This window comes from Leptonychotes weddellii, chromosome 13 (genome assembly GCF_054177405.1).
Source record: "Leptonychotes weddellii isolate Sample4059 chromosome 13, ASM5417740v2, whole genome shotgun sequence".
Taxonomy (NCBI): Eukaryota; Metazoa; Chordata; class Mammalia; order Carnivora; family Phocidae; genus Leptonychotes; species Leptonychotes weddellii.
Window position 1 is genome coordinate 60,390,418 of NC_138381.1, and position 27,250 is coordinate 60,417,667.

At 44.3% G+C, this 27,250-nt stretch overlaps 1 protein-coding gene across 4 annotated transcripts in view; it reads right to left on the bottom strand.

Moving 5' to 3' along the window:
* Positions 1 to 1,932: 1,932 nt before the first annotated feature.
* Positions 1,933 to 27,250, bottom strand: part of RNF185 (ring finger protein 185) — a 35,508-nt gene continuing 10,190 nt past the window's right edge. For all 4 annotated transcript variants that reach the window (XM_031028382.2, XM_031028384.2, XM_081801791.1 and 1 more), the window contains 6 exons: positions 15,507 to 15,726; positions 12,640 to 12,658; positions 10,821 to 10,933; positions 9,351 to 9,405; positions 6,388 to 6,505; positions 1,933 to 4,437 (listed from right to left, as the gene is read on the bottom strand). In XM_031028382.2, coding sequence (XP_030884242.1) covers positions 4,340 to 4,437; positions 6,388 to 6,505; positions 9,351 to 9,405; positions 10,821 to 10,933; positions 12,640 to 12,658; positions 15,507 to 15,682 — 579 coding nt within the window. In that variant the 5' untranslated portion in view covers positions 15,683 to 15,726 and the 3' untranslated portion in view covers positions 1,933 to 4,339. The remainder of the gene's footprint in view (positions 4,438 to 6,387; positions 6,506 to 9,350; positions 9,406 to 10,820; positions 10,934 to 12,639; positions 12,659 to 15,506; positions 15,727 to 27,250) is intronic.

Sequence of the window (27,250 nt, forward strand, 5' to 3'; positions counted from 1 at the left end):
GGCCAAACCAGGCCCTCATGAGTGAACTACATCTCATTTTGCAGCCTTCTCTCCCTACTCCCTTCACTCCAGGACTCTTTTTCCTGAATACATTCTGCCCTTGTACCACTCTGCCATTCCTATAACCCCTCCATGTTCTCTGTAATTTTGTTGTGCTATTCTACCCAGAAATGCACTCGTTTCTTTAACACATCATTTTCAATCATATCATTTTGCAAACCCTGTAAATTAATTGAAATCTGCACTGATAGGATAGCCATTAGCCACATGTGGCTATTTAAGTTAAAATGAAACAGAACTGAAAATTAAGTTCCTCAGTCCAGGGGCCATGTTTCATGTGCTTGCTAGCTACATGTGCCTAGTGGTTACTATGTTGGAGAGTGCAGATAGAGAACATCGCCATCATGACAGAAAATTCTGTTGGACGGTGCTGTTTTAGACAATGATTAGTAAGGGCTGTTAACATCACAAAGAGGGACTACCAGGCATTATGTGCCTCCTGAAATGATGCAACAAGAGGTATACACTACCATTTATGACATAGTTATACCAAAAAACCAAGCCTGAATCTGATCACGCTTCTGGATCTAACAACCAATTTACGGGAAATACAAGAGTAGGAGGAGCTTATTAACACCACAGTGATGCATACAGCAAAACTGAAGCTGTGGGAAACTCAACAGGACAAATGAACTGGTTTCTTTAACAGATAAAGTGCGAGAGAAAGAAAAGGGGAACCTATGGATGTAACATAGACTTAAGAGAAATCCAACAGCAAGGTATGGATCTGATTTGGATCTCAGTGCAAGCAAACTGAACAAAAAAGTTGAGAGAACTAGGAAGATTTGAGCAATGATTGGATATATGATGACATTAAGGAATTATTCATTTTTTAAGGTACATTAAATACCATTTGGCTATGTTTTAAAAAATCCTTACCATTGAGATGCATATTTAAAATACTTAACAGAGGGGCGCCAGGGTGGCTCAGTCGTTAAGGCTTTGCCTTCAGCTAGGTCATGATCCCAGGGTCCTGGGATCGGGCCCCGCATCGGGCTCCCTGCTCCTCGGGAAGCCTGCTTCTCCCTCTCCCACTCCCCCTGCTTGTGTTCCCTCTCTCGCTGTGTCTCTGTCAAAAAAATAAAATCTTAAAAAAAAAAATACTTAATAACGGGGCTAGGATTTCCTTCTAAATAGTCCAGGCAGGAGAGAGGAAGCAGTGTGAGGGTGGGGATGAAACAGGATTGGACACAAGTTGATTATTGGGGTTGGGTCATTAGTACATAGAGGCTTTACTGTCCTATTCTACTTCAGTGTATGTTTTGTTTTCCATTCCTTATTGGGCTCAGTTCTGGGAAATCCCTCACCTTTGCATTTCCTACCAAATCTTGGTGCTATTCAACTGGATAACTCCTAGGTCAAAGTGGAAGAGAGGGAGAAAAGAGACCTTTTCAGAGGGATGACCTGTAGCTCTGGTGTGCTGGGGAGCCTGAGGCTGGGCAAGGTTTGTAACCTCACTATCTTCTATCTCATACTGTGCTACTGAGGAACCTCAAGGAACTGCACAGCCCCTGCTCCAGGTAGAGGGCTTGGCCGGGGGCCCACCTGCCCGACTGCAGAACATGTGAAGAAATGCAGACACTGAATAACCTGTCATTGTCCTCAAGGTTCTGACTGTCCACAAGCTAAGCTCCATCTTGGTTGCCTGCAAGCTTAGGGATTCCATACACTTTGTCAGGACCAGGGCTGTCAGATGGGTCACACCTTGGGCAGGGCTGTGTATGAAGCGCTTCTCATCTGAAGACTTTGCTCCTCGATGTGACATTCCCATGTATGCAGAGGTGTTTCCCAGAGGCCAGATCAGTGTGACTACTCCCCGACCCATTCATCCCCTGCCCCACCCCCTTACACAGACAAGTCCACAGCTCACAGTAATGTAAAACCATTTGTTTAATTCTAAATCAAATCACTTTCACAACAGTGAAAATTAGTGACTGGTCAAGGTGTGCCACTGTACATGGTGTCATTTTCTGACTGTGGGTGGGACCTGGTCCTAATCCACAAAGGTGGCAGGAGTGGGTGGAGGCCAAGAACATAGACAACACACAAAAGAAAGGAAAACTGCCTTGGCAGAGGGGCAAGGTGGTGAACCTGCAGAGGGGTGGTGGGAAGGGGGTTTCCTGTTGGGGCTGGGCCAGCAGTCCCAAGTTGGCTCTCCTGCCCCAGCTCCCAGTAGAGGGTGAGTAGGGACCTAGAAGGTTCAAAATCAAAGGGCACATGACCAGCCTGGCTCTTACAGGTTCCTGGGATGCCCTTGCTGGTGGAGTTCTCCTGGGCTTACTACTTTGTTAGAGAGTCCAAGTGATTGGTCTTCCTATCCCACAACCCTTTTTTAACCTTTCTTCTGGAAACCCATTTCTGTTGGGCCCATCTAACTGTCCTCTCTCTCACCACTAGGTGGGGCTACTACACTGAGCGATCCCACCAATTCACTTATGCTGAGAATTCAGACAGCCCCCCCCCCCCGCCCCCCACTCCACTTCCCCAACTTTGGGGACTTCCAGGAGGTGATAAAAAGAGCACTCTTGAGTGGGTGTCCCAAGAATGTTTAAAATCCATCAGGGACCCGTAAAGCTGGTGGCTTAGTCCTACCAAATGGATTTGGCAAACAAAACCACCTATTCAATACTTACATTTTGTCTGATTAAACACTGAACTCTGGCATTGACAGGCACAGAGGGGAAGGGGTGGGGCCTGTGGAGAGGAGAGGAGGAAGACTTCCCTCATCTTCCTCAAGGTCTTGGTTTCCACAGGCTATGCAGAGCCAGATCTGGAAAAAAGCACTAGGTGGGGCTTTCTACCACTTGTTGGCTATGGCTGGGGGTGAGCCAGGAGCAGTGCGGACTGGTAGTGACAGAGAGGTCCCCAGAGGAAGTCCATCTCCTTCGATCCCTGGAATCTGCTGGAAGGGGCTGGATTTCTAGGAAGAGGCCTGACCAGCACAGTGAGAACCATTCCACAAGTGAACTGTCCTGCTGCCTGGAATCACTCCCTTAATCAGATTCTGAGGAAAAAGTCTGTGAAGTGTAAACACAAGTCAAGGGCTTAGGAAGATGATTTCCCCTGGAAATTTCCTGGGGAAGACCACACCATATCAACATGATGAGGGTCTCTAGGCCCTGCTGCCTGGCTTTAAAAATCATCAAGAGTTGCTTGCTCTGCAGTTTCATGCTTCTCTCTGGTTTTAGCATAGATATAAGTTTTCAGGGGTATCCACCCAAGCCATACCAAAACCAGGGTCACATGTGGGTCTCCCCACTCCTGCCTCTTCATAAAGGACAATTTGGCTTCTGGGGAAGATGGTCTTCAACATGCAGCTGAGCTGACATGACAAGGCAGCCAGTTTCCATTGGGTGGGTCTGAGAGAATGCACCCAGAGCTTTTGTAGCCTTGGGGACAGGGCTGCTTGTTCAGTTGTTCCTGCATCAGAGCTCCAAATCCCACCAGAGCCCCACTGGCAGGTCTTTCCTAATGAGTAGTAGTCAGTTCCAGCTTCAGCAGTAGTCTCCACTATGCGTCCTCTGGCAGATGTGCCTATATTTGGGGAGGAAAGATGATGGGAAATCTGTGACTGAAGCCACATGTCTCTGGGGATAATCTACTCCAGGAAACCAGGAGGTCATTCAAGCCACTCTCTGGAGCCAAAGAGACTGAGCACGTCCCAGAGCCAGTAAAAGATCTTTGGATCTCTGGTGAATTCATGAAGTGACTCCAGCTTTAGCTGCTGCAATTATGATCTTTATAGGACAGCAATTTCTTGCATTTCTGCTGAGGAGGAGGAGATAGGGCAGAACAGCACTGGGATACAGAGGGGGGAACCTCTCTATATGAGGAGTCCACTGATTTTGGAGGCCACTCACCAAGGGGTATTTAAAGAGATGAAAAAAAGTTTCTATTTGGTTCATCCCTTTGTTTTTATAATATTAAACTCAGGTGAAATTGTACTGACAGTTTCTCTCTTCCTGCCTCTTTCTTGTGCAGAGTCAGGACTTGCTGAGCTGGCTGGAACAGGATTTCATGGTGTAACTCATGAGAGATGACTCAATGCCAAGGACTGAGTAGTTATAAGCAGGGTGTTTACAGCAGTGGCCATACTCCAAAGTTCTTGACAACTGGTCTTGAGTCCTTAAGCTCTGATGGAGAAGCAAAACTCCTTGATGTGTTACTGACCCCACCGATTCCAGGGATCAGGATTAGCCAGGAAGCCAAACATCAAGAGTGGGTGTGGCATGTCACCAGTCCAGAGGCCCTGCCATGGATATAGGCTGGGAGCCCAGCATTAGGCAATCAGGAGCCAGAACATGATCACTAGGGCCACAAACAGGAAGAGGCGTGACAGGAACTGCTCATCCACGTACTGGGGTGTTCCAGGGACAGCTGGAGAGACAGGAGGGAGAAGAGAGGGTGTCAGAACACTGCAGCTGTGCACACTGCTGCCCAACTGGGCCAGAAGTCGAGAGCACTAGTCTTCATCTCTTTACATCAGAACTCTGCACGCTAAAAAGATTTCCAAACCCCAAATAACATTAGGCAAAACAAAACTGAAATTATGAAGATATGCGGAATAATAACAAAGAGGACAAGGTCTCCAGTTCATCCTAAGACAGTTTGGTCTGCAGGTGTAAATTAAATAGGAAACTCTCTTAGAAGAAATAATAAAAGAAAAGCTGTTGTTAAGCATCTTCTGTGTGCTAAGAGTTTTGTACATACATTACGGCTTGGTGGGTATTAGTATTCCCATTTTGTGTAAGAAATTGAAGCACAGGTATGAGGTGACCTGCCCCAAATCACAAGGTTCACGCGTTAGTGGCAGAGCCCCACAGTCATGCTCTCAGCCTCCCTGCACGCTCCCTTGTGAGTCATGGGAGTCTCTAGATTCTGGCACTTTGAGCTGGGGGATGGGGGGCGTGCAGAGAGCCCCACATAGAGTGCCTTCCTTTTCCAGGGGACAGAAGTAGAGCCCAGACAAGCAAAGTGACTTGTCTCATCCATCACACAGCAAGCTAGGGGCAGAGCTAGGCTTCCACTCGTCCCTGCTTTGAGAAAAGCTACTATGTAGAGCTCCCTGTCCAGACTTGGGGGGAAGGAGAGTAAGAAATCTATATCCAGGATGGGCAAATTTTATGGCAAAGGAAAACTGTGATTGTGGCAGGGGGATAAAGTGATCCAGAGTCCAGCCTGGCTGTAGAACTCTTTACCTAAGGAACCCAGGGTGAGCCCTGAAGCAAGAAGAAGGGAAGCAAGCTGCCAAGTGGGTTCTTGGTGCTGCCATACTGTCCTGTCCCTCCTTCGGGGCAGAGCACACCCCGCCCTGTGGGTCTCCTTCCTTTGAGAAAATGCATAAACGAAGGGGAAACCTTTGAGGTGGAGGAGGTAAGGAAGGGTATTCCAAGATATCTTGGGGCTGTACTATTCCCCAAGTGGGTGCTCTGATGATTCATGCAGGCGGTCAGTCAACAAAGACTTACTGATTGCCTGCAATGTGCCAAGCATAAGAGTAGGGGCTGAGGAAAACTGGGATGACCCAGGAGTAGGTTTCTGTTCCTAAGAGCATAAGCTCCTGGCCAGGAACCACACACTGCTCCCTTATGTACCACACACTGTGCCCAGCACTCATTGGACCATGAGGTTCCAATGAGTGCAAGCAGAGCTCAAATGACCTCAGCACCTCTGCAGACTCCATGGTAAGGATCCTGGCCCAGGTGTCAGATTGGGATAAAGTACAGGGCACCCACCTTGCTGCCCTGATCTACATGGAATGCAGCTGGCCCCTTAAGCTGGCTGGAGAGAGAAAGGTAGTGGCAGGTAACAGACCTAGAAAGGGAGAAAGGGTTCCCAAAGGGGTGGGGCTTGGAACCAGCCCCACATGTATCCTGAAGGAAGCTGGACAGAGATGCCAGAGAATAGAAAGGCCCTGAATCCTGGTGGGTTGCCTCTCTCCTCTCTGCCCCTAAATGGTACATGCACAGGATTAGGCTTTTCTTCAGCTAGGTATCCTGGGTATCATTTTATTCTTTTTCATTTTATAGGCACAGAGTAGGTCTTGGAAACATACTGAGCATTTTCTAATTTGTAAAACGGAGCTAAATGCACACCCATCCCACAGGCTTGTGGTGAGGATCCCCTGCATTTGTGATGACAAGCACTTTGAACATGCGTAATGTTTAGTAAGTGGGCAATATACATTATCATGACTACCAGTAAGCTGAAAAGAATTCACATTTTTGAAAAGGCTGATTGACCAAGCAGTGACAGTTATCTGTAATCTGCATACTAATAAATTCTAAGGAGCCTTCAAACAGAATTACCAAGGAAGTAGGGTCTTACCTGGAGGAGGCCGCCCATCATTTATGTTAAATGCTGTGGCAAATATCCCAAAAGGAAATGCCCCAATTCCAAAAGACATCTGGAAGCCACCATCCCCAAATCCAAATCCTTGAAATCCCTGTGTGGAAGAAATGCAGTTCAGAAGAACAAGCATGTTTCTCCTGCACCTGTCAAACATGTCACCTGCAGGTGGCACCTGCCTCTCCTCCCTACCCTCTGCCACCTGTTTCTAAAGGGGAACATTTTTTCCTCCCATTTAGACTGCAAGGCCTGGTGGTCCCTCTGCCCTTCTGGCTTGCAAGGGGTTCCAGCTAAGGAGTTGTGAATGCCAGAAAGGACTGGCTCTGGCCCAAGTAAAACAATCTGCTGATGCAAGTCAGGCTTCTTAGAGCACCAGGTTTTTCCCCAGAATTCCACCCTACATGCTTTTCTACATGCTTTATAACAGCAAAATTGGCAACCACCCCCACACCTAATTACAAGGGAACACTGGAACAAGCTGCACATTATTGGTAATAGCAAAAAAGTGGAACCCTAATTAACCAACAATTGAGGTCATGATCAAAATCTTGATAAACACTCTCTAAAGACCATGATGCTGACTATGCAGCAACACAGAAAAACTCCTGTGACCAAGCTACCAGACAAAACTGAACACTATGTTCACAAGTACATGCCAACATGCAGGTATGGAAACAAGATATAAACAGATAAGTATTTTCCCTCAAAGTTTTAATATTTCTACAAAGAATTTAAAAAACATAAAACACTAATTTTTTTCTGATTATTTTTGTATATATACTTGTTATAAGAAACTTACACATTAGAAGAATATTGACACAGAAAGTCAGAGGTCTCCTTATTCACCATTTCATGGCCATGCTCTCCCCAATAACCACTATCAATAGTTTGGTGTATCATCCCCATAACATGTTCTATACTGTGTCATCTTTCATATGAAAAGACTTAGCAGGAACTGTAACACTGTGAATAAGTAACCCATTTTCTATCTTGACCAAAGTTGCACAGAGTAGAAGGGTAGAGTTTAGATTAGAAACTAGGTCAATATGATCTGAAAACGCATGCTCTTTAAGATTTTATTTATTTATTCATGAGAGAGAGAGAGAGAGAAGCAGAGGGAGAAGCAGGCTCCCAAGGAGCAGGGAGCCCGATGCAGGACTCGATCCCAGGACCCTGGGATCATGACCTGAGCTGAAGGCAGACGCTTAACCATCTGAGCCACCCAGGCGCCCTGAAAACGCATGCTCTTAATTATTGTGCACATCTTACAAAATTTTTCTCTCCTCCCCCACATCCCTAGGTAGATCTTTAGAACAAATGATTAAAAAATAAGAAGAAAATGTATTGGGTCAACTGCTCTCCACAAAGAGCTGATTGGCTTTCATTTGTGAGTCTTTTGCAAGTGATGGAAGCGGCTGTTCCCTATTCCATATCAAGCAGCCTGGCATCCAGCTCCAAAGGTCTTGCTAGGCGGCACTATCTATAAAGCCCAACAGCAGATATAACAAGAGGAAAAGGCCACAGAGAAGAAAAACCACCAGTTTTCCATCTTCTCAGTGCAGAGATGCCTCCTACTCAAACCCAGCATGGTTGAGTTTGAGGGCTCCTGGGACCAAGGCTGTCTTACCCAGGAAGGTGCAACTGTTTCATCAGGAACTACCACTTCATAGAGTGCAATCCCAAGGATGGACCCTCTGGACTCCCTTTTAGCAACCTCTACACAATTCCACAAGTCCTCACATTTGCTGGGTTTATGTTCCTGGGGCAATGTAGGCAAAAAGCATCACTGGGGGCTGCAGGCACTTGTAGCTACACACAAGAGTCATTAAGGCCAGGGCCTCTGGCTTCCTGAGGTTAGGAGCCGATGCTCTCTGTTGAGAAACAGAGCCTGAGAAAGTTAAAGTGATGTCACCTGGTAGTCAAGGGGGGAGAGTTTAGATTAAAAACTAGGTCAATATGATCCAAAAACCCATGCTCTTAATTCTTGTGGGGAAATGAAAAACTCTTGTGACCAAATTATCAGATAAAACTGAACACTATGGTCACAAGTATGCTCAGGACAATATGTAGAGATGTGGACAAGAAACAGGTATTTCCCCTCAAAATTTTTAATATTTTACTCTGGAGAAATGAAAATATACTCATTTGGGGATTCTGGTAGTGTGGATAAATATTTCGCTTTTACAATTTCTTCAGTATTTTAACAAGAAAATTTTAACACTAACATCTGATTTAAATGAGCAAATTTTTTGAGCTAGTGACTTTCCCTAAGAATTTATCCTAGTAAAATAACCATGAACCTGCTCAAAAATGTATCTATAAGTTCACCAGGGTATTTTTAAAATAAAAAAAAGAAAAGGACACAGTTAAATGTCCAACAAAGGATCAAATAATGTTAAGCTCATACAACTGAACACTAAACAGCCTTTAAATAAAATATTACTGGCATATAAAATCTCAAGATATGTCATTAAAAGTCTCCCTCTCTCTGATATAAACTTCATAAGGGCAGGAATCTTTGCTATGTTCACTGATCTATCACCAGTGCCTAGAATAATGCCCAGCATACCGAAAGCAAATATAGAATGAATGAAATTTTAAAAAAGAGCTACAAAACAGGAGCCAAGTACTGTAAAAAATAAACAAAAATATATGTATACACAATACATCTATAAAATACATGCACATAAATAGATCTATAAAATTTATATATGTGTGTATATATAATTATAGAACAATAGAAAAGAAAATAGACCAAAATATTTCCAGTAGTTATCTCTAGATGGTGTGATTATAAGTGATTTTTTTCGCACTCTTTTCCTTTGTGTATTTCACAATTTTTCCTTTACTTTTATAATCAGGGAGAAAAAGTGTAGGGCCAAGATGGAAACTTTTAAAGCCATCAGCTCATTTCTAGAAGCTTCTCCTAGGATGTTCCTCACCCCTCTGTTCTCTGGCTCTGGCCTCTGTCCTTGAGGACGGGGAGGGGTCTTCTCTCTGAAACAGAAACACCGTGAAATAAATAATTATAAAATGCTTTCAGCTATTCCGAGTGTGGTGGGAGCTCTTCACCAACAGGGTCAGGCCCACCTTGCCCAGCACATGAAGTTACACCAAATTAAACCAAATCTTAATCTTCATTCTACTTGCAACTATATAGAAAAACAGGGAGAAAAATCTGCTTATTCTAAAATGTTCATCATGTTGCACTACAGCCTACTCCTCTCACAGGAGCCTGGCCCAGACTGGTTATGAATGCTAGCCAGACACCCTCCCTGGACCTGTGTAATATGGGGGTCACCAATGTTAAAAATCCCAAATCCAAACTGAAACAGGAATGGCTTGTCAGGATAGAGGGCTGAGATTCAGGATCTCTCTGATCTGCCCCTATTAACTTCAGCTTTACCTCCCATTATCCCTTGGTAAGTACTCTACACTTTGCTTTTTGCCTCTGGGTCTTAGCCCCTTCTATCACTCATCCCCAAAATACTGGACTGAGGGCTTGTTAGCCATTACACACTGGCAGGACACTACCAATACTAAGACTGTGATGGACCCTACTCTTGAGGTGTTTATTCTTTAAAGGGGCTACAGCCAATCACAATACAGCATGGGAAGGGACTTCTTGAATAACGGTATCAACTACATAGGGTGGAAGCAAGGGTGAGAGCAACTAATGTGGGGAAGAAGGACCACTTCAAGGAGGAGGTAACTACAGGGCTGCTCATTAAAGATGGACAGAAATTAGTGGAGGAGGAGGGTGTGGAGTAGGACTGCGGAGGGCAGAAGAGGCAGGGGGAAAACAAATACAAAGGCTCATGAATGTGAAAGGGTAAGTTCCTTTAAGAGAAGTCCAGTATGTATGGATACAAGGTATGCTGGGGTGGGGTCAGAGAAGGTATGAGACACTGCTGGGAGAGTCTAGGGGTGTGTGAGCGTGTGCATGTGTGTGACCAGACTATGAAGGGCTCTCAGAACCTGTGTTTGTAGAATGACAGACCCATCCACACCTCAAACTCCACAAAGCCTCCCAGACCTCCTGTCCCCTCCTCCCTCTGTACTTTATATATCACTGCTGCAGCAACTCCCCTCCATGCAGAGTCTCCTGCTAGACATCCTGCTTCCCAAACTGCTCCTTCATAGCACTTTGCATACTTACAATTGTGATATCTTGTGCACTGCCTAGCACATTGCCTGCTCGCTGGCAGACACTCAGTGGATATACGTATTACAGACTGGTGAGGAGCAACTTGGCTTTCCTCCCTTCCTGACCGACTCCCATCTGGATCCCAATTGCCTCAAAAATGAGGGTCTATAAGCACTAAGTAAAAGGTGGAGTGAGAAGGTGCTGAATGGAAGTGAATTCATGTCCAAAGGGAGGAGTGAGTGTGAGAGGTGCCCCAAGGCCTCACCTGGGGTCCTGCTGCCCAGTGCTGCCCCTGCCATAGAGCGGGATGACCTTATCTCGGCTGATGCCGGCTTTGCAAACTGGACACACTTGTCTGTTAGGTCTGGTCTCCAGCCACTGCAAACAGGAGGAAAAAATGCGTGAATGGTGCAAGCCCACTACAGAGCAGTCATAGCCAGCAGAACAACATGGACCAGAGGCCTCAAATTGGAAACACCAGCACCAGCAGGGAACACTTCAAGGAACCCAACTCTCTGATTCCTGTTCCTGGCACTCAATAAATATTTACTAGTGGTGAAATCAAAATTGCTTTTAAACACCTCATAATTAAACAGGATTCCTCATGCTTCATTATTTCTAGGGGCTCCCTGCAACACAGCAGGAAGGAACTGCAAGCCTGGAGCTATGTCAAGGGGTCTGACAGACCCAGCCTCAGTTTAGGTTGTGGGTGCTGGTATAATGAACTTTAAATCTCTGCCTTCCCCAACAGATCAACTGTATTACCCTGACAGCCAAATTTTGCTTTCGGTGACTTCTCATTTTTACAGCGTTTCCTCAACAACTTTGTATCCCAGACATCAGCATCTGGACATAACCTCACCATTTTCTGGTGATCTACTATGTGCTAAAAGATAGGTTTTGCTTATTACCTAAATTTGCTTAGTGTTTTTTATGTACTTTCATTGATTTTCGCATTCAACTGTTTCTTTTGATATTAAAAACACCAGAATTCTGTTTTGGGCTACCCAAGCTCTTTCACTGGTTAAAAACATTCTGCTTAACTTTCCTCTAAAATAAAATAAAAATGATAAAAACATGTTATCTGCAGTGTCTTAGAATAATTTAATTCATATATATTTTCTCAACATTTATCTTAGAACATAAATTGCATCTTTAGACCAAATAATATAAAGTTTATTATATAAATGTGAATCTAGGATTTCAGGGCCAAGGAGAAAGCAGCATTTAATGATTTTATATCCCACTTCCTTTATCCTACTGTTGAAAGCTTCAAAACTTATGTGCTCTTTAAAAATTTCCAGCAGATAAATTTATAAATTTAGTAGGTTCTGCTAGAGTCAGAATGAACAGCCCTTAACGTAGTGGGAACCCCTCTTATTTCCCTTGCTTCTTTCTCCCACCTAGATTCGAGGCTCTAGATCTCTGGAACTTCTGTCCTCCCCCTACATTCCTAAGCCACCTACTAGTGTGGGGCTCTTTTGCTAACAACCGTGGAGACAGTCAGCTCACAGTGATTATTCACAGCCAGTTGTGGATGCCAGGCCCTGCTGTCTCACTAAGCACGTGCCTGGGTCTTGGTGAATACTTAACTGACTGGTTTTCATAATAATCTAAAGCTGGGAAAACAGACTTTTGCCCTCTCACAAAAGCTCTTTGTTGAGACCAAAAAAACTTCTCCCTTCCTAACATTTTCAAGACCTTTATGGGTAGGGGGAATAGTTGATATGCTAGGAGGTTTTTTTGTAAAGGCAGAATCTCAAAAGTAAAAACTTAACATACTATCAAATCCTATTCTACAGATGGGAAACTGTGAGCCAGAGAGGTGGTGGCCTGTTAAGGCCACAAAGACCATCAGTAACAGAGTGAGGACCATCCCAGGTACTACATGCACCCCTTATTTTCAGCAAGTACCTGTCAGTGGGCAGGTGTATAAAGACGGTTGGGGGGGGGAGGGTGGTAAAACAAGCAAATGAGCCCACAAACAGGGGAGATTGCAGCTTCTGACAGTAGTCTCCTGAGACTAGGGGTGTCTTGTGCAACCATAGCTGATGAAAGACAAAGTAAAATGAAATGCATCTTACCTGATGTAAACACGGCCAACTGCCAGAGTCCCCAGGGCAACCAGTCATCAAGGAGAAAGAGAATGTGGGTAGAGGAAGAAAAATACTTTCATTAGCAGAACACTGAGGGTGGGAGCAGAAAAATGGGAACACAGGGTGGAACTCTGGAGCCCTGCAACCCCACTGAGTGTCTGCGGGGAATCACTAGTATCAGAAATTAGAAAAGACTGGGCTAAAATCACAGGAAAAATTAGGCAATAGAGACAAGACCCCAGTCTCTACCCTGGGATCTTACTTGTAAAGGACCCCCAGGTCCCAGACCCAGCTTCTCTACAAGTCAACCTTTGAGGGATTGTGGCCTCTGAAGGAATCCAATATAGGCTAAAGACCTTCTATGCAGAAAAATTCATGGGGGCATTCTCATACACATATGCACACACACATACACATACTATTTCAGACTCCATTTCAGTGGGTTCATAACCTCCTAAGGCTCACAATGTGTGACTCTATATCTGGTTTAAGAAAAATCTTCAGGCTGTCCTCAACTTTGAGTGCTCTGCTGGCAGGAAGTAGTTTAAAAGGTCAAGTTTAGTATAAAAAAACATCTTTAAGTAATGAAAAGGATGGAGATGCTGCTCGGCAGAAAGGGCTACCTTCACAGCTTAACGAAGTTGTACTACAATGAATTGCTGCTCAGTCCCTCATTTTTCAAATGAGGAAACCAAACTCAGAAACAAGAAACAACTAGCCTGTGGCACCAGGACTAAAAAGTAAGTCTCCTGACTTCCAGTTTATTGTCCCTTCTTTCTATCACCCAGCATTGGGTGCAAAAAATGACATTTACAGAATTGAAGGAAAAGTTACTCTAACTTTAAATTTTTCACTTTTACTCTCTTGATTTATTCATCCAACTAACAGATATCCACTGCACACCTCCTGTGTGCCAGGACAGTGGAAAATGTGGACATGGTTTCTGTCCCTCATAAAACATGACTCCTCTAGCTGAGTAAAATTTGTTGGACTGAGAGGCTAATCCCTTTCTCAGTTCCTGAACCACAGTTTAGCCCCACCATCCAGACATGCAATCTCCCTGGATGTAACAGACACACCTGACATTTGACTCCTACATTAACCTTGCAATGTCATTCCAAACTGAGCCCAACATACCCCAAATCACAGATCTCCACTGGTAACCTCCCTTGAAGGCTGTGGGGGGAGAAGTGGAGGTGACTTCCTTTAGGAGAAAGTTCAAAATTATAACAAAGATGGTGATCACTTCAATTTATTAAGCAACTACTGTGTGCCAGGCCATGGTTGACTAGCTTTTCATTTGTTAATGTCAGTGGAGGGTCATATTAACCTATGACGAAGTGTAATTATCTCCCTTGTACAGATGAGGAAACTCAGGTACAGAGAAGCTTGCAGATTTGCCCAGGGACAAACCACTCTGATAGGAAGCATCTGTTTCATTTTATAGTCTGTGTTTTTATTAATGGTACCTTGATTTATTCTTAATTTTGTCACTTGTTTCAGGTCCTGGTTTTATAATGCCCCAGAGAATCTCCAATTTCTAGAAAACAACAGTTTCTGCGTAAAACTTAATGATTAGGGCAAGAGCTGCCAGAACAAAATCTGCCCGACCAGGGACGCCTGGGTGGCTCAGTCAGTTTAGCCTCTGCCTTCGGCTCAGGTCATGATCCCAGAGTCCTGGGATCGACTCCCACATTGGGCTCCTTGCTCAGCAAGGAGCCTGCTTCTCCCTCTGCCTGCCTCTGTCTCTCTCTCTCTCTCTCTCTCTGATAAATACATAAAATCTTAAAAAAATATATTTTTTTAAAAAAAATCTGCCCGAACAAAATCTGCCCCATCCTATTTATTCAATAAATTTATCTCTTTATCTTAAACTCCCTTAAATACTACTTAAATGACCCCTTCTTCACACCAGTTCCCTGCTCAAAAATATTCCACAGATTTATGTCCTACTCAATCAAATCTGGGTTTGATAATCTGGCCCAACCCTCTCTTAACCAGTCTTGTTCCCTAACACTTCCCAGCCCCCCATCCAGGGCGCTGAGGTTCACAGCAGTCTCAGGGTCTCAGTCTCATATCCAAGAGCGCATATGTCTATCCCTAGAAAATGCCTGCCTTGTGGGGCACATATTCTTTGCCTTATCTGCCATTCTTACCCCTCCACTTAGCCCAATTCACCCTTCAAGGTCCAGCTCAAAATCAAGGGAGAATAAAATCTCAACATTTACCCAGAACCTCAGATCCAGGAGGACTTCTATAATGATGGAGGCCAGAATGAAACTAACCCTGCCACTTCATTTTGATATACATAAAATAGAGCAACAATTATTAGGATCATTGCTAACACACAGTATTCCGTGTGTGCTATGTGCTCTTCTAAGCTTTTTATGTATTTTGAGTCATTTGATTGCTCACATACAACCCTGTAAAATGAGACAGAGTGTGTGTAAGCACCTTGCCCAAGGTGATCCAGTAGGGAGGTGGCAGAGTCAGGATTCAGAACAGGAAGTCTGGCTCCACTGTCCTTGCTCAACAGTGTACCACAGTATAACCACTGTACACACTGCCTCTTCGTTCAGCACAGCAAGTGGTACATAGCAACTGCTCACTAACTGGTGAGTATTTTCACTTTAGAGGTGGAGGTACAGAGTCCAGAGTGGGGATATGATTTGCCCAAGGCCACTCAGCTCATCAGCAGTAGAACTGGGACAAGAATGCAGGGCTCCTGCTTCTTGGACCTGATTGTATCATGAGACCCAAAGTGGGTGGGAAACCTCCTGTTCCAAAGCTGCCCAGGCCACAGGCTTTCTAAACTTGGCAGTGTGTCTTCTGGGGGTGGTGGCAGGGGTACTGACCAGAAGAGGTGGCCACACAGGCTGATGACGGCGTCCTTGGCTGTGTCCAGACAGATGTTGCACTCGAAGGTGCTGTCCTGCCCTCCACTCTCGCCAGCACCATTGCTGCTACCGCTGGGCCCCCCTGCACTGGAGTTCTCAGGGGATGCAGAGGCCGAGGGCCCCTTGCTCGCCATCCTTGGCTGTCAGACTCTGACTGAAGATTCTCCCCAGGAAAATCCTGAAAGGCAGAGAGCCCTTGATTGCCCATTTCTGCAGCCCACTCTCCCCAGCTTCCATGGCAATACCCCCATCTTCTCTCAGCTCCAGAAGTTCAGATTATGACTGAACCCCTACAAAGACTTTGCAGAGGCTGCAGAGGATGATACTCATGGGGCACCACCCAGAGAACAATGACTCAAAAACTTTCATGAACACAGCCTAGAAAGTACCACACAAAACACACTGCACAAATATAGAACATCCTCCATCCAGGTAGCTCTCCAAAGGAACTGAGACCTTTTCTCATATGTCTTTACCTTCTCCCAGGAGAACCAATCTAGGTATATGTGCTCAATAAAACTAAATGTTCACAGGCTGTCCTCTAACTTTGGACTGCCTCTATATTGGCGGGTGAAGCTGCTTAGACCAGAAGGCTTTTGTCACTACTGCACATAGAAAACCAGTATTAGTTACCATAAGTGAAAAATAATTACAAATATATGACAGAAAAGCTGTTTATCCTCATACCAAAATCTGGCACATTCATATAATGCTTTGGGTAAACCTGATCTGGTCCAATCTCTTCAGGAAACTGAAGCCCAAGACCTGTCCTCTAATTGACTAATATGGAGCTGAGACCGGGACTCATGACATCCAGTCTGTATTCAAACCACTGTACCACCACAGATCAAGTTGGCCACCAAGTGCTGGGAGAAACAGACCGTTGTTCAACATTGCCTCCAAATCAAAGAACCTACCAGGAGCTGAGCAAGAAAGAGGACAAGACCAACACCAAGGATACCCAGAAATTCTGGGTGCAGATTAAGAATCTGTGAAGAGCTTGGTCTGGCCACCCCCACCATCTTAGAAATTCCAAGCAGGAGATGCTGGCTGGTTATCATAGCCAGAGAACCAGCAGCTTCGATGCTGGCTTCAGTTGAGCCTACAGCTTGCTAGGTGTTTTGAGAAACTCCCTCTCCTCTGTGGGCCACAGTTTTCTCATCTGTAAACTAAGGCACTGGACTACATGGTCTCTTAGTTGTCCCCTTCCAGCTCTGAGACTGTGAGGCTCCAGGTCATCTCATCCATTCTTTCCAAAGCAGGCGGCCCTACCATAAGTGTGGGACTCACCACTGGAACACCAAAAGACTGCTCTGATTCCAGCTTCCAAAGTTTGAAGACGTTAAGGACCAAAAAACCAGAAGTCTTCTCAGACCAAGAAGGCTTCCTATACACCACCAACTTAGAACTCTGGACTCACAGGCATCCCTCACCACCACAGCAGCTCAGTGACTTGAGCAGGGAGAGAAGACCGGCTCACTGCCACTTTTTCACTTAGTTACATCATTTTACATAATGTCCCAGAAGGGCAGCTGGCTCCTGGCAGCACCAGTGCCTTACTGGCCTCAGCTCCAAGACGTTCCCCCTGACCCAGTGCTTCTTCCTCTCCACATACAACTGTTCTCTTCTTCTTAGGATGGAGCCTGCTTCTGAGGGCCATGTTATGGCCCTCAAATGTCATTCCAGCTCAAGTACCTGACCTATGTGAGTTTCCTTAGAATATGTTTATCTTTTAAAATTAAGGACTGTGTGGGCACCTGGGTGGCTCAGGCAGTTAAGCGTCTGCCTTCAGCTCAGGTCATGATCCCAGGGTCCCTGGATCAAGTCCTGCATCAGGCTCTCTGCTCAGTGGGAAGTCTACTTCTCCTTCTACTTTACTTTTACAATAACATTTTAAAAAATTGTAAAATGGGGCGCCTGGGTGGCTCAGTTGGTTAAGCGACTGCCTTCGGCTCAGGTCATGATCCCTGAGTCCCTGGATCGAGTCCCGCATCGGCCTCCCTGCTCGGCAGGGAGTCTGCTTCTCCCTCTGACCCTCCCCCCTCTCATGTGCTCTCTCTCACAAATAAATAAAATCTTTAAAAAAAAAAATTGTAAAATGTATGTATAATATTACATTTGTTACAATAATGAACTATAAATATTAGAAAATGTCTTTTACAGGGCGCCTGGGTGGCTCAGGCGTTGGGCGTCTGCCTTCGGCTCAGGTCATGATCCCAGGGTCCTGGGATCGAGTCCTACATCGGGCTCCCTGCTCTGCGGAAAGCCTGCTTCTTCCTCTCCCACTCCCCCTGCTTGTGTTCCTGCTCTCGCTATGTCTCTCTCTGTCAAATAAATAAATAAAATCTTAAAAAAAAAAAAAAAAGAAAAAGAAAATGTCTTTTACAATGTGGAAAAACATACCAAACTGTCAATGGTGACTATCTGTATTGGTGGGGACTTAGAGGTAGTGACATATTTTCTAAGTCCTCCCCATTGACAAAACTGACATTTTTACATGTATTAATTCTGAAATCAGACAAAAGAGGAATAGTACATCTTAAAAAAAAAAACACAACTTCCGGGGCGTCTGGGTGGCTCAGTCAGTTAAGCATCTGCCTTTAGCTCAGGTCACGATCCCAGGGTCCTGGAATGGAGCCCCAGGTCTCAACGGGCTCTCTGCTCATCGGGGAGTCTGCTTCTCCCTCTCCCTCTGCTCCTCCCTCTTCTCGTGCGCACATTCTTCCTCTCAATAAAATCTTAAATAAAATAAAATAAAATAAGTAAAAAAACTTCCCAGCGTTCCGGTTTTCCCCAATCCTGAAAAGCTCAGAGTTCAAGTCCTGACTCCACCACTCTGATAGCTTGATGGCTACAATCTCTTTTTTCACCTAAAAAGTAAGGGTGTTGTGCCTTCTACAGGACTGCAAAGGTGGCCCTATGAGATAATACAGTGACCCAGAAGGTCCACCAAGGTGAGGGGGCTGCTGCTACTGGGGAGACATACATAGACACCCCTTATCCTGGTTCATTACCCTCTCTACTCCCTGACCCAACAAGGTTCTGCATGGCTCATACTCCTAAGGGATAGAAGGCTTAAGGGGACAGTCAGGATCAAGGCAGGTGTGAGGGTGGGAATGGTCAGAGTACAGTAACAGAACAGCTCAGTTTGCAGACAGCAGCAGGCTTACAGCAGGTTAGGCACTGGGACAGGCCTGCACATCCCAATTCCAAGCAGACCATGTAACTCTCATTCTAATTCTTGGTAGACTGACCACGTGGTCCCTACTCAGGCTCTAAAGCCTCCTCCTAGTAAGCACTCAAATATTTCCTGAGTGAATGGGTGTGGGCATGTGTGACTGGTTTTGGTCAACAGGCCAGCTGCTCACAAACCTCTCTGCAACACATCCTGGGCCCCAGAACCACGCAGCTATCCCTGGAGCCTTCTCTCCTCACCTTCTCCCTACCCTCATGAACAGGAACCTCACCACACCAAGGCAGCATGGCAGAGATGAGCATCATTCCCTGGGGACTGTCTACTGAACACCTGCAGAACAAGAGAATGTGGCTACAGCCCTCTGGGCCCAGCAGGAGTGGGACAATGGTCAGAGGACAGAGGGCCCTGGTTGGCTCAGGAAGTGGACAAAATAAAAGGGAAGCAGGCCCTGAGCATGCCTGAGCTGCCATCCTACTAAAACTTTCTCCTGGTCCTGGTAGGGACTATGAACTTCAATCTGACCACATTAGCAGTCTTGTTGTAGCTGGTTCTGAGCCCCTGTCCCTACTCTGACAATTCTTCACTCCTGATCTGAATCTACTTTATGTTTTTCAAGCACATTCACATTTATTACCACTCTGATCCTCACTCCACTTCATAGATGAGGATACAGGCCAGGGAGGTTAGAGGACCTACCCAAGGCCAGGCAATCATGCAGCACCAAATTCAGACTTTCCAACACAACACTGGCACTCTTTTCACTCTTACATATTACCCTCTGACATGTAGCTTTACAACATTAAATACCTGGTCTTTTTTCCCCTCAAGTTTATTGTACAATGCTGTAACTTTCGTGTTCTTTGAAGTGAGTGTGAAGCATGCATTTATGCTTTCAATCAACAGATCTCTAGTACCAACTACATTTAAGGCTTGGGGCTACCAGCTGTGTGTGTGGAGAGAGGTCTCAAAGAGCATGGCCAAGTTGAGGCTCTGGAATCTGGAATAGGAGCTAAGGAAGACACGTGGGTAATTACAAGAATTCTTAACAAGGGGCTCCATCAAACTTGCCTGTTTTTCCTAAACAAGGCACCCTCCCAGAAATCTGGTTCCTAGACCCCCTCAGTGATTTAAATAGGATTTGGATCTGGACAGTGCCCAAGAATCTGTATTTTCAAATAAATGCCCCTATCTTCCACACCAAGTGATTCTTTGATGAAGTTTTGGGAACTCAGCTCTCAAACAGGGAAGAACTCTACCAAAAGCACAAAGCAGTATGACACAGCACAGAATTTGGGAGGGACAGTGACCTCAGGGTCTGTCCTTCAGAATGCACAACCCCCAGCTCCAGTACACAGAGACTACGAAGAGGTCAGATAAACTTGGGGGATGGGGGACAAGTCTGCGGAGATCTCAGACCAGCCGGCACCTGGTCCATCCAAGACAGAGCTGACCATTAAAGAAACAAATTCATACCTAGTTTCAAAAAACATTCCTAAATGAGATGTCCAGGTTGGCACATGTGATGCTGGGACTAAAGCAGATTTGCAATACTTAATGATCCCTTAGGAATGCAGAGCCTGGAAGCTGAAACTGACCCAACATCCTCACTCCTATTACTTTCCCAGAGCTGGCCTGGTCTACCTCACAGGAACTGAGCAAGGAAGAGAACATAAAAGTTGCATATCCCTTCAGGAAACACTGGGGAACTTGACTTCATGAAGAAATCTCTTTGTAGCATTCTTGTATTCAGATCTCAGGTTCTAGAGAACTGCAGTTTTCAAAATCTGCCTTCTTTCTGCCTTTAAACTCTAAGAATTCCTGGACCAGGGTATGTCGAGGCATCTAAGAATGTGAATCCTAGTGATGACGATTACAAATCTGGGTGATAAATGATTGCCACGATCCCAGAGGATACCCAGCAGAGTTCTTGTTTCTGTGGGCACATGCTTGTTCACATGGAAGCTTTCTGCCAGGAACTGTAGCTTGCCTGAGCCTGTCTGTGCTGTTCATTAGGCTGCTGCTGGACCACGTGTAGGCAGAGATGAGTGGTGCATTCTGAAAATGTCTACATCACACTCACAGAAGGCTGGAGTAGGAAAAAATCTAAGTTGATTGGAACTTGGAACACATAGAAACCAAGCTCTAAAATTTTAGAATCTAAATGTTGTTTAGGTAGGTCTCTAGGCTAGCTCACAGAAGCTTGGCCCTAAAATATAGGACCATGGGCATGAATGACCTTCCACATCCAAAAGGACAGAGGAAGCCGATTCTAGCCTCCTTTCTTTGGGGCAGCACTGGTCCTTTTTTACGGCATCCTTTAACCTCCCTATCTGTTCAAGCAATCCCTCTCTTATCTTCAAAGATTTATTTTTTTAAGAATTTTTATTTGAGATAGAGAAAGCACAAGCTGCAGGGAGGAGCAGAGGGAGAGGGAGAAGCAAGCTCCCTGCTGAGCGGGGAGCCCAACCAAGACCCTGAAATCACAACCTGAGCCAAAGGCAGACAGACGCTTAACTGAATGAGCCACCCAGGCATACCATCTTCAAAAATTTATTAAAGATCTTATTTGTCGGGCGCCTGGGTGGCTCAGTTGGTTAAGCGACTGCCTTCGGCTCAGGTCATGATCCTGGAGTCCTGGGATCGAGTCCCACCTCGGGCTCTCTGCTCAGCAGGGAGTCTGCTTCTCCCCCTGACCCTCCCCACTCTCGTGCTCTATCTCATTCTCTCTCTCAAATAAATAAATAAAATCTTTAAAAAAAAAAAAAAGATCTTATTTGTCAAGCATTCAGGATACAGAGATACAGGGTTTCAGTCTAAAGGGGGACACAGTCAAGTAAACAAGGCAGCTTAGCTTGCTGAGTGCTGACAGAAGTATGCAGAGTGCATGACTACAGGGCATGCTGGGGAGACACAGAACACAGGGCACATATGGGTGTGGTAAGGCAGCAAGGGCTAGGACTGAGGCAGGAAGAAAGGCCTTAGAGTCCTCGTGCCCTTCATATTTGAGTGGGGACTCTGGGATCAGCTATTCCTACTTTTTCACGTTTTCTTCTGGTATTTCTGAATCAAAAGGGTTTTCTTTGTTTTGGTTTAAACTTCAGTGCTTTTCCTTTTTTTTTTTTTTTTTAGATTTTAATTATTTGTGAGAGAGAGAGAGAACGAGTTGGGGGGAGAGGTAGAGGTAGAGGGAGAAGTAGACTCCCTGTTGAGCAGGGAGCCCTATGTGGGACTCGATCCCAGGACCCTGGGATCATGACCTGAGCTGAAGACAGACACTTAACTAACTGAGCCACCCAGGCACCCCTTCAATGCTTTTCTTTAAAGCTTACCAGGTTTCAAAAGAAAAGGTAAAGCAAGATTTGGATGATCACTGGCACATACTTTTAAGGGTCACCCAAGAGCTGCCTTTTATCATCCTTTATATCACTGTCTTACAATGTTCTTTTAACTTTTTATGGACTTTTGTCCTTAAAAACTAGCATGGCAGGGGCACCTGGGTGGCTCAGTTGGTTAAGTGTCTGCCTTCAGGTTCCCAAGGTTCTGGGATGGAGCCCTGAGCTAGGCTCCCTGCTCAGCAGGGAGTCTGCTTCTTCCTCTCCCTCTGCCCCACCCCCTACTTGTGCATGAGAACTCGTGCTCTAATAAATAAATAAAATCTTTAAAGAACAAAAGCCAAAAAACAAAACTAGCATAGCAGAGGAATTTGATGGCTTTGGGTTCAAATCTCAGCTCTGCCACTTACTCAGTAACTTTATACATTATTTTCTCTCTGAGCCTTTGTTTTACTCCTATGTGTAAAAGGGGCTATTACCTTCCTCACAGGACAGTTTATAAGAATTAAAGAGATAAAACAATAAGGGACTAGCACAGTGCCAACAGAGTTAAGTGCTTGAAAAATGTTAATCTCACCTTCACTGTCAGGTCTCACAAAGTACACTTAAGGTGTACTACAGAGCTATGTAGTCAGCAGGTACTTCGTTAATCTGCTTAATGAATAAGTCACAACTTCCCTTTCTGAATGACCATCATTCTTTGAAGGCATAGTAAGTGTGTATGAGAAAATCCAGAATGGGATACACTTAGTTTGATCCTGGCAAAATCAGATTTTCACCAAAAGTTTTAAAATCAGGAGCCATTTTTAATATTTACTATCACCATCAATAATGTCAGCTAACACTCAGCACCCTTTACATGAATTATCTCATTTAATCTTCATAACCTGCGTTTGCGGTAAACACTACTATGCCATTGTTAGCATCCCCTGGGGTGTCAGATTAAGGCTTAGAGTAGTTGGGTCATTTGACCAGAGCCAGTCAGAGGCAAAGCTTCCCAACTCCCAAGCCAATGTGCTTAACAGACAGCACCTCAGTGATCTGTTTGTGTCTTTGTCCTTGGGCCCAGCTTCCAGGTGCCTTACTCAGAACAGGGCCAGGCACCTGAAGAACACCTCATAAATGTGCATGGGTTGATAGATCTGATAGCCAGACTTGGAACTATACAACTTGATATGAGTCAATTTAGCCAACTGAAGTTGTGGAAATCAGTATCCTAAAAGAACAAAATTTCTTCAGGGATGTTTTTCAGAACTGGAAATATCACATAACCGTTTTAGAGTAATTTTTTAAAAAGTAAGTATTGCTCAAAACTCTGAAACAAATGAAAAAAAAATTTTTTTTAAAGATTAGGGATCTGCAACCAGAAAAAGGTTTGGGTTTTCCCAAATTGGAACCACCTCTATTAGAGATAACTACTGATACAGAGCATTAACTATTCATTTATCTGTCTATTGCTTACTCTAAGTTAGACACCTCCTAGAGCCACAAGCACAGTGCCTGACACAAAGTAAATGTTCGATAAATGCATGTGAATGAACAATGGGGATCTACTAATTTCAAATTCAAACCAATATAACTGCATAAAATATTGTAATAAAGAAAACATTTTCAGATTGGACAGACCTCAGTTAAGGGGGGGTGGATTTCTAGTATAATACAGTGGAGGAAGAATCTGGAACCAGAAGACCTAGTCTGACACTCAGCTCTACCACTCACTAAGCCAGGGTCCTCAACTGCAAATGGAATAACTGTGTCTGCCCTTCCTTTGTTATCAGAAAAGTTTTCAAAATGAGAGTTTTGCTTTTGTTTTCATGTAGTCAGTACATCCTTATTAATACAGAATCTATAAAATCTCATTAATTCAGATTTTACCTGTGGTTGAGCTAAAGAGCTCTAAAATAGTCTGAAGGTAGAGTATAAAAAGAAAATAAATGAGATTTAACTTAATTAAGGAGAAAACTTTCTAAGAGTTTAGTAACACCCAGCTCATACTTGACAAAACAATGATCTCAATTCTCCTTTGAATAGGAGGTCCTAAGGAGGACCATCAGGAGAACATATGTAAGATAAACCAACTATGGTTTAAAATAATAAAACCAGGAGCGCCTGAGTGGCTCAGTCGGTTAAGTGTCTGCCTTTGGCTCAGGTCGTGATCCCGGGGTCCTGAGATCGAGCCCCGCATTGGGCTCCCTGCTCAGCGGGGAACCTGCTTCTCCCTCTTCCTCTGCCTACTGCCCTTCCTGCTTGTGCTCTGTCTGTCAAATAAATAAATAAAATAATAAAACCAAATGACACCATTTTGAATAATACGTAATATTGACTTTTACAAATCAGGTTTGTGTCCTGAGCCACCTGATGCTAATTGTCAGAGCAGTTTGGGAAACATTTGGAGAATACCAAGAACTATGCTCAATGATAAATCAAAGTTCTGGTTCCTGCCCTCAAGAAGTCTATGGTCTAGTCATAACTGTCATTTTTTAAAAAAGAATCTCATTGAAAAATGCCTCTGCAGAGACGGTAGTGCTAAGAAAAGACAAGTAATTTTCCTGGGCTTTTGCCTAGGACCCACTCCCATATTCAGAGAGCTGACCCTCTTTAAAAACTGCCCCCATGCCTGTACCACATGGCACTTCTGAGGAGCAACTGGGAGCAGGGATATCAAATAATCAGGTGCTATAGAGACTACCAGGGAAGTCAACTTGGTGACTGATCCAAGAGTGGAATGGCCAGCCAGACCCCTAGGCCATTTCCACAGAAACAGTCACACAGCCTGCTGCTTCTGACCTCTGTGTGTCCTTAGACCACCATTTAGTCGTGCTTTGCTCCCACTGCTTAATGAGATGTACCCATGACAATCCAGCTGATGTGAAGAATAGAAAAGTAGGGGCCATGGTAGCTATGTGGCAATTCAGGCAACTTTTGAGACTTTTTTTTTTTTTTTAAGATTTTATTTATTTGACAGAGACAGCGAGAGCAGGAACACAAGCAGAGGGAGTGGGAGAGGGAGAAGCAGGCTTCCCGCTGAGCAGGGAGCCCGATGTGGGACTCAATCCTAGGACTCTGGGATCATGACCTGAGCCGAAGGCAGCCGCTTAACAACTGAGCCACCCAGGCGCCCAACTTTTGAGACTCTTAAGCCAAAACCCACTTGGTAGCTTCTTCCCTACTTTATTTTTTTTTTTAAGATTTATTTATTTATTTGAGAGAGAGAATGCGAGAGAGAGAGAGAGCACGTGCGTGCACGCACAAGACGGGGGAGGGTCAGAGGGAGAAGCAGATTCACAGGGGAGCCTGATGCGGGACTTGATCCTGGGACTCCAGGATCATGACCTGAGCCGAAGGCAGTCACTCAACCAGCTGAGCCACAGAGGCACCCCGTTTTTTCTCTACTTTAAATACTACATTTCTGGCAATGATTTCTTAGATAAAACATCAAAGGCAAAGGCAACAAAAAATAGACAAATTAGACTTCATGAAAATTTTTAAAATTTTGTGCATCAAAAGACATTAAACAGAATAAAAAGGCAATTCACAGAATGGGAGAAAATATTTGCAAATCATGTATCTGAGGGATCAATATCCAGAATATATGGAAAACTCCTAAAACTTGGGGCACCTGGGCGATTCAATCAGTTAAGTGTCTGCCTTCGGCTTGGGTCATGATCCCAGGGTCCTGGGATTGAGCCCCACATTGTGCTCCCTGCTCAATGGGGAACCTGCTTCTCCCTCTCCCTCTGCCCCTCCCCCTGCTTGTGCTGTCTCTCTCTCTGTCAAATAAATAAATAAAATCCTAAAAAAAAAAAAAAACCCTTTTAAAACTCAACAACAATGAAACAACAATCCATTTCAAAAATGGGCAAAGGAGGGGCACTTGGGTGGCTCAGTTTGTTAAGCATCTGCCTTTGGCTCAGGTCATGATCCCAGGGTCTTGGGGTCAAGCCCCACATCGGGCTCCCTGCTCAGGGGAGAGCCTGCTTCTCCCTCTCCCTCTGCCCGCCGCTCCCTTTGCTTATGCTCTCTGTCAAATAAATAAATAAAATCTTAAAAAAAAAATGGGCAAAGAACCTGAGTAGACATTTCTCCAAAGATATACAAGTGGCCAAAAACAACATGAAAAAAGGCTCAATATTACTATTTACAAAAATCCAAATCCAAACTACAAAATACCACCTTATACCCATTAGGATGGCTACTATAAAAACAAAACTAACAAACAAAAAACAGAAAATAACAAGTGTTGTTGAGGAGGTGGAGAAATTGGAACCTTTGTGCACTTTTGGTAGGAAAGTAAATGGCACAGCTGCTGTGGAAAACACTATGGCAATTCCTCAAAAAATTAAAAAGAGAATTACCATATGATCCAGCAATTCTGCTTCTGGGTATATATCCATAAGAACTGAAAGCAGGGTCTTAAAGAAATATCTGTACACCCATGTTAATATCTGCATTATTCACAATAGCTAAAACATGGAAGCAACCCAAGTGTCCATCCACACATAAATAAATGGATAAACAAAATGTGATAATATGCATACCATGGAGTATTATTCAGTCTTAAAAAGGAAGAAAATTTTGACACATACCACAACATGGATGAATCTTGAGGACATTATGCTAAGCGAAATAAACCAGTCGCAAAAAAGACAAATACTGTAGTATTCCACTCAATATGAGGTACGTAGAATAGTCAAAATCATGGAGACAGAAAGTAGAACTTTGGTTGCTAGGGGTAGGGGAGAGGAGGGAACAGTGAGTTACCGTTTAATGGGCATACAGTTTCAGTTTTGCAAAATGAAAAGAGTTCTGGAGATGATGGTGGTAATGGTTGCACAACAATATGAATGTACTTAATAAAACTGAACTATTCACTTAAAAATGGTTAAGATGATAAATTTTATGTTATGTGATTTAAATCCAATAAAAAAAAACTGGAGAAAAGATCCCTATATTTCCACAAAATGTCATTTATTACATGATTCCCTTAATAGAAAATATCTACAACAGGGGTGCCTGGCTGGCTCAGCTGGTAGGGTGACTCTTGATCTCAGAGTCATGAGTTCAAACCCCACGATGGGTGTGTAGGCTACTTAAAAATAAATAAAAATAAAATAAATATGGGTGATTACTCTTAATAAAAAAAAGAAAAGAAAATATCTACAATAGAAAATTCA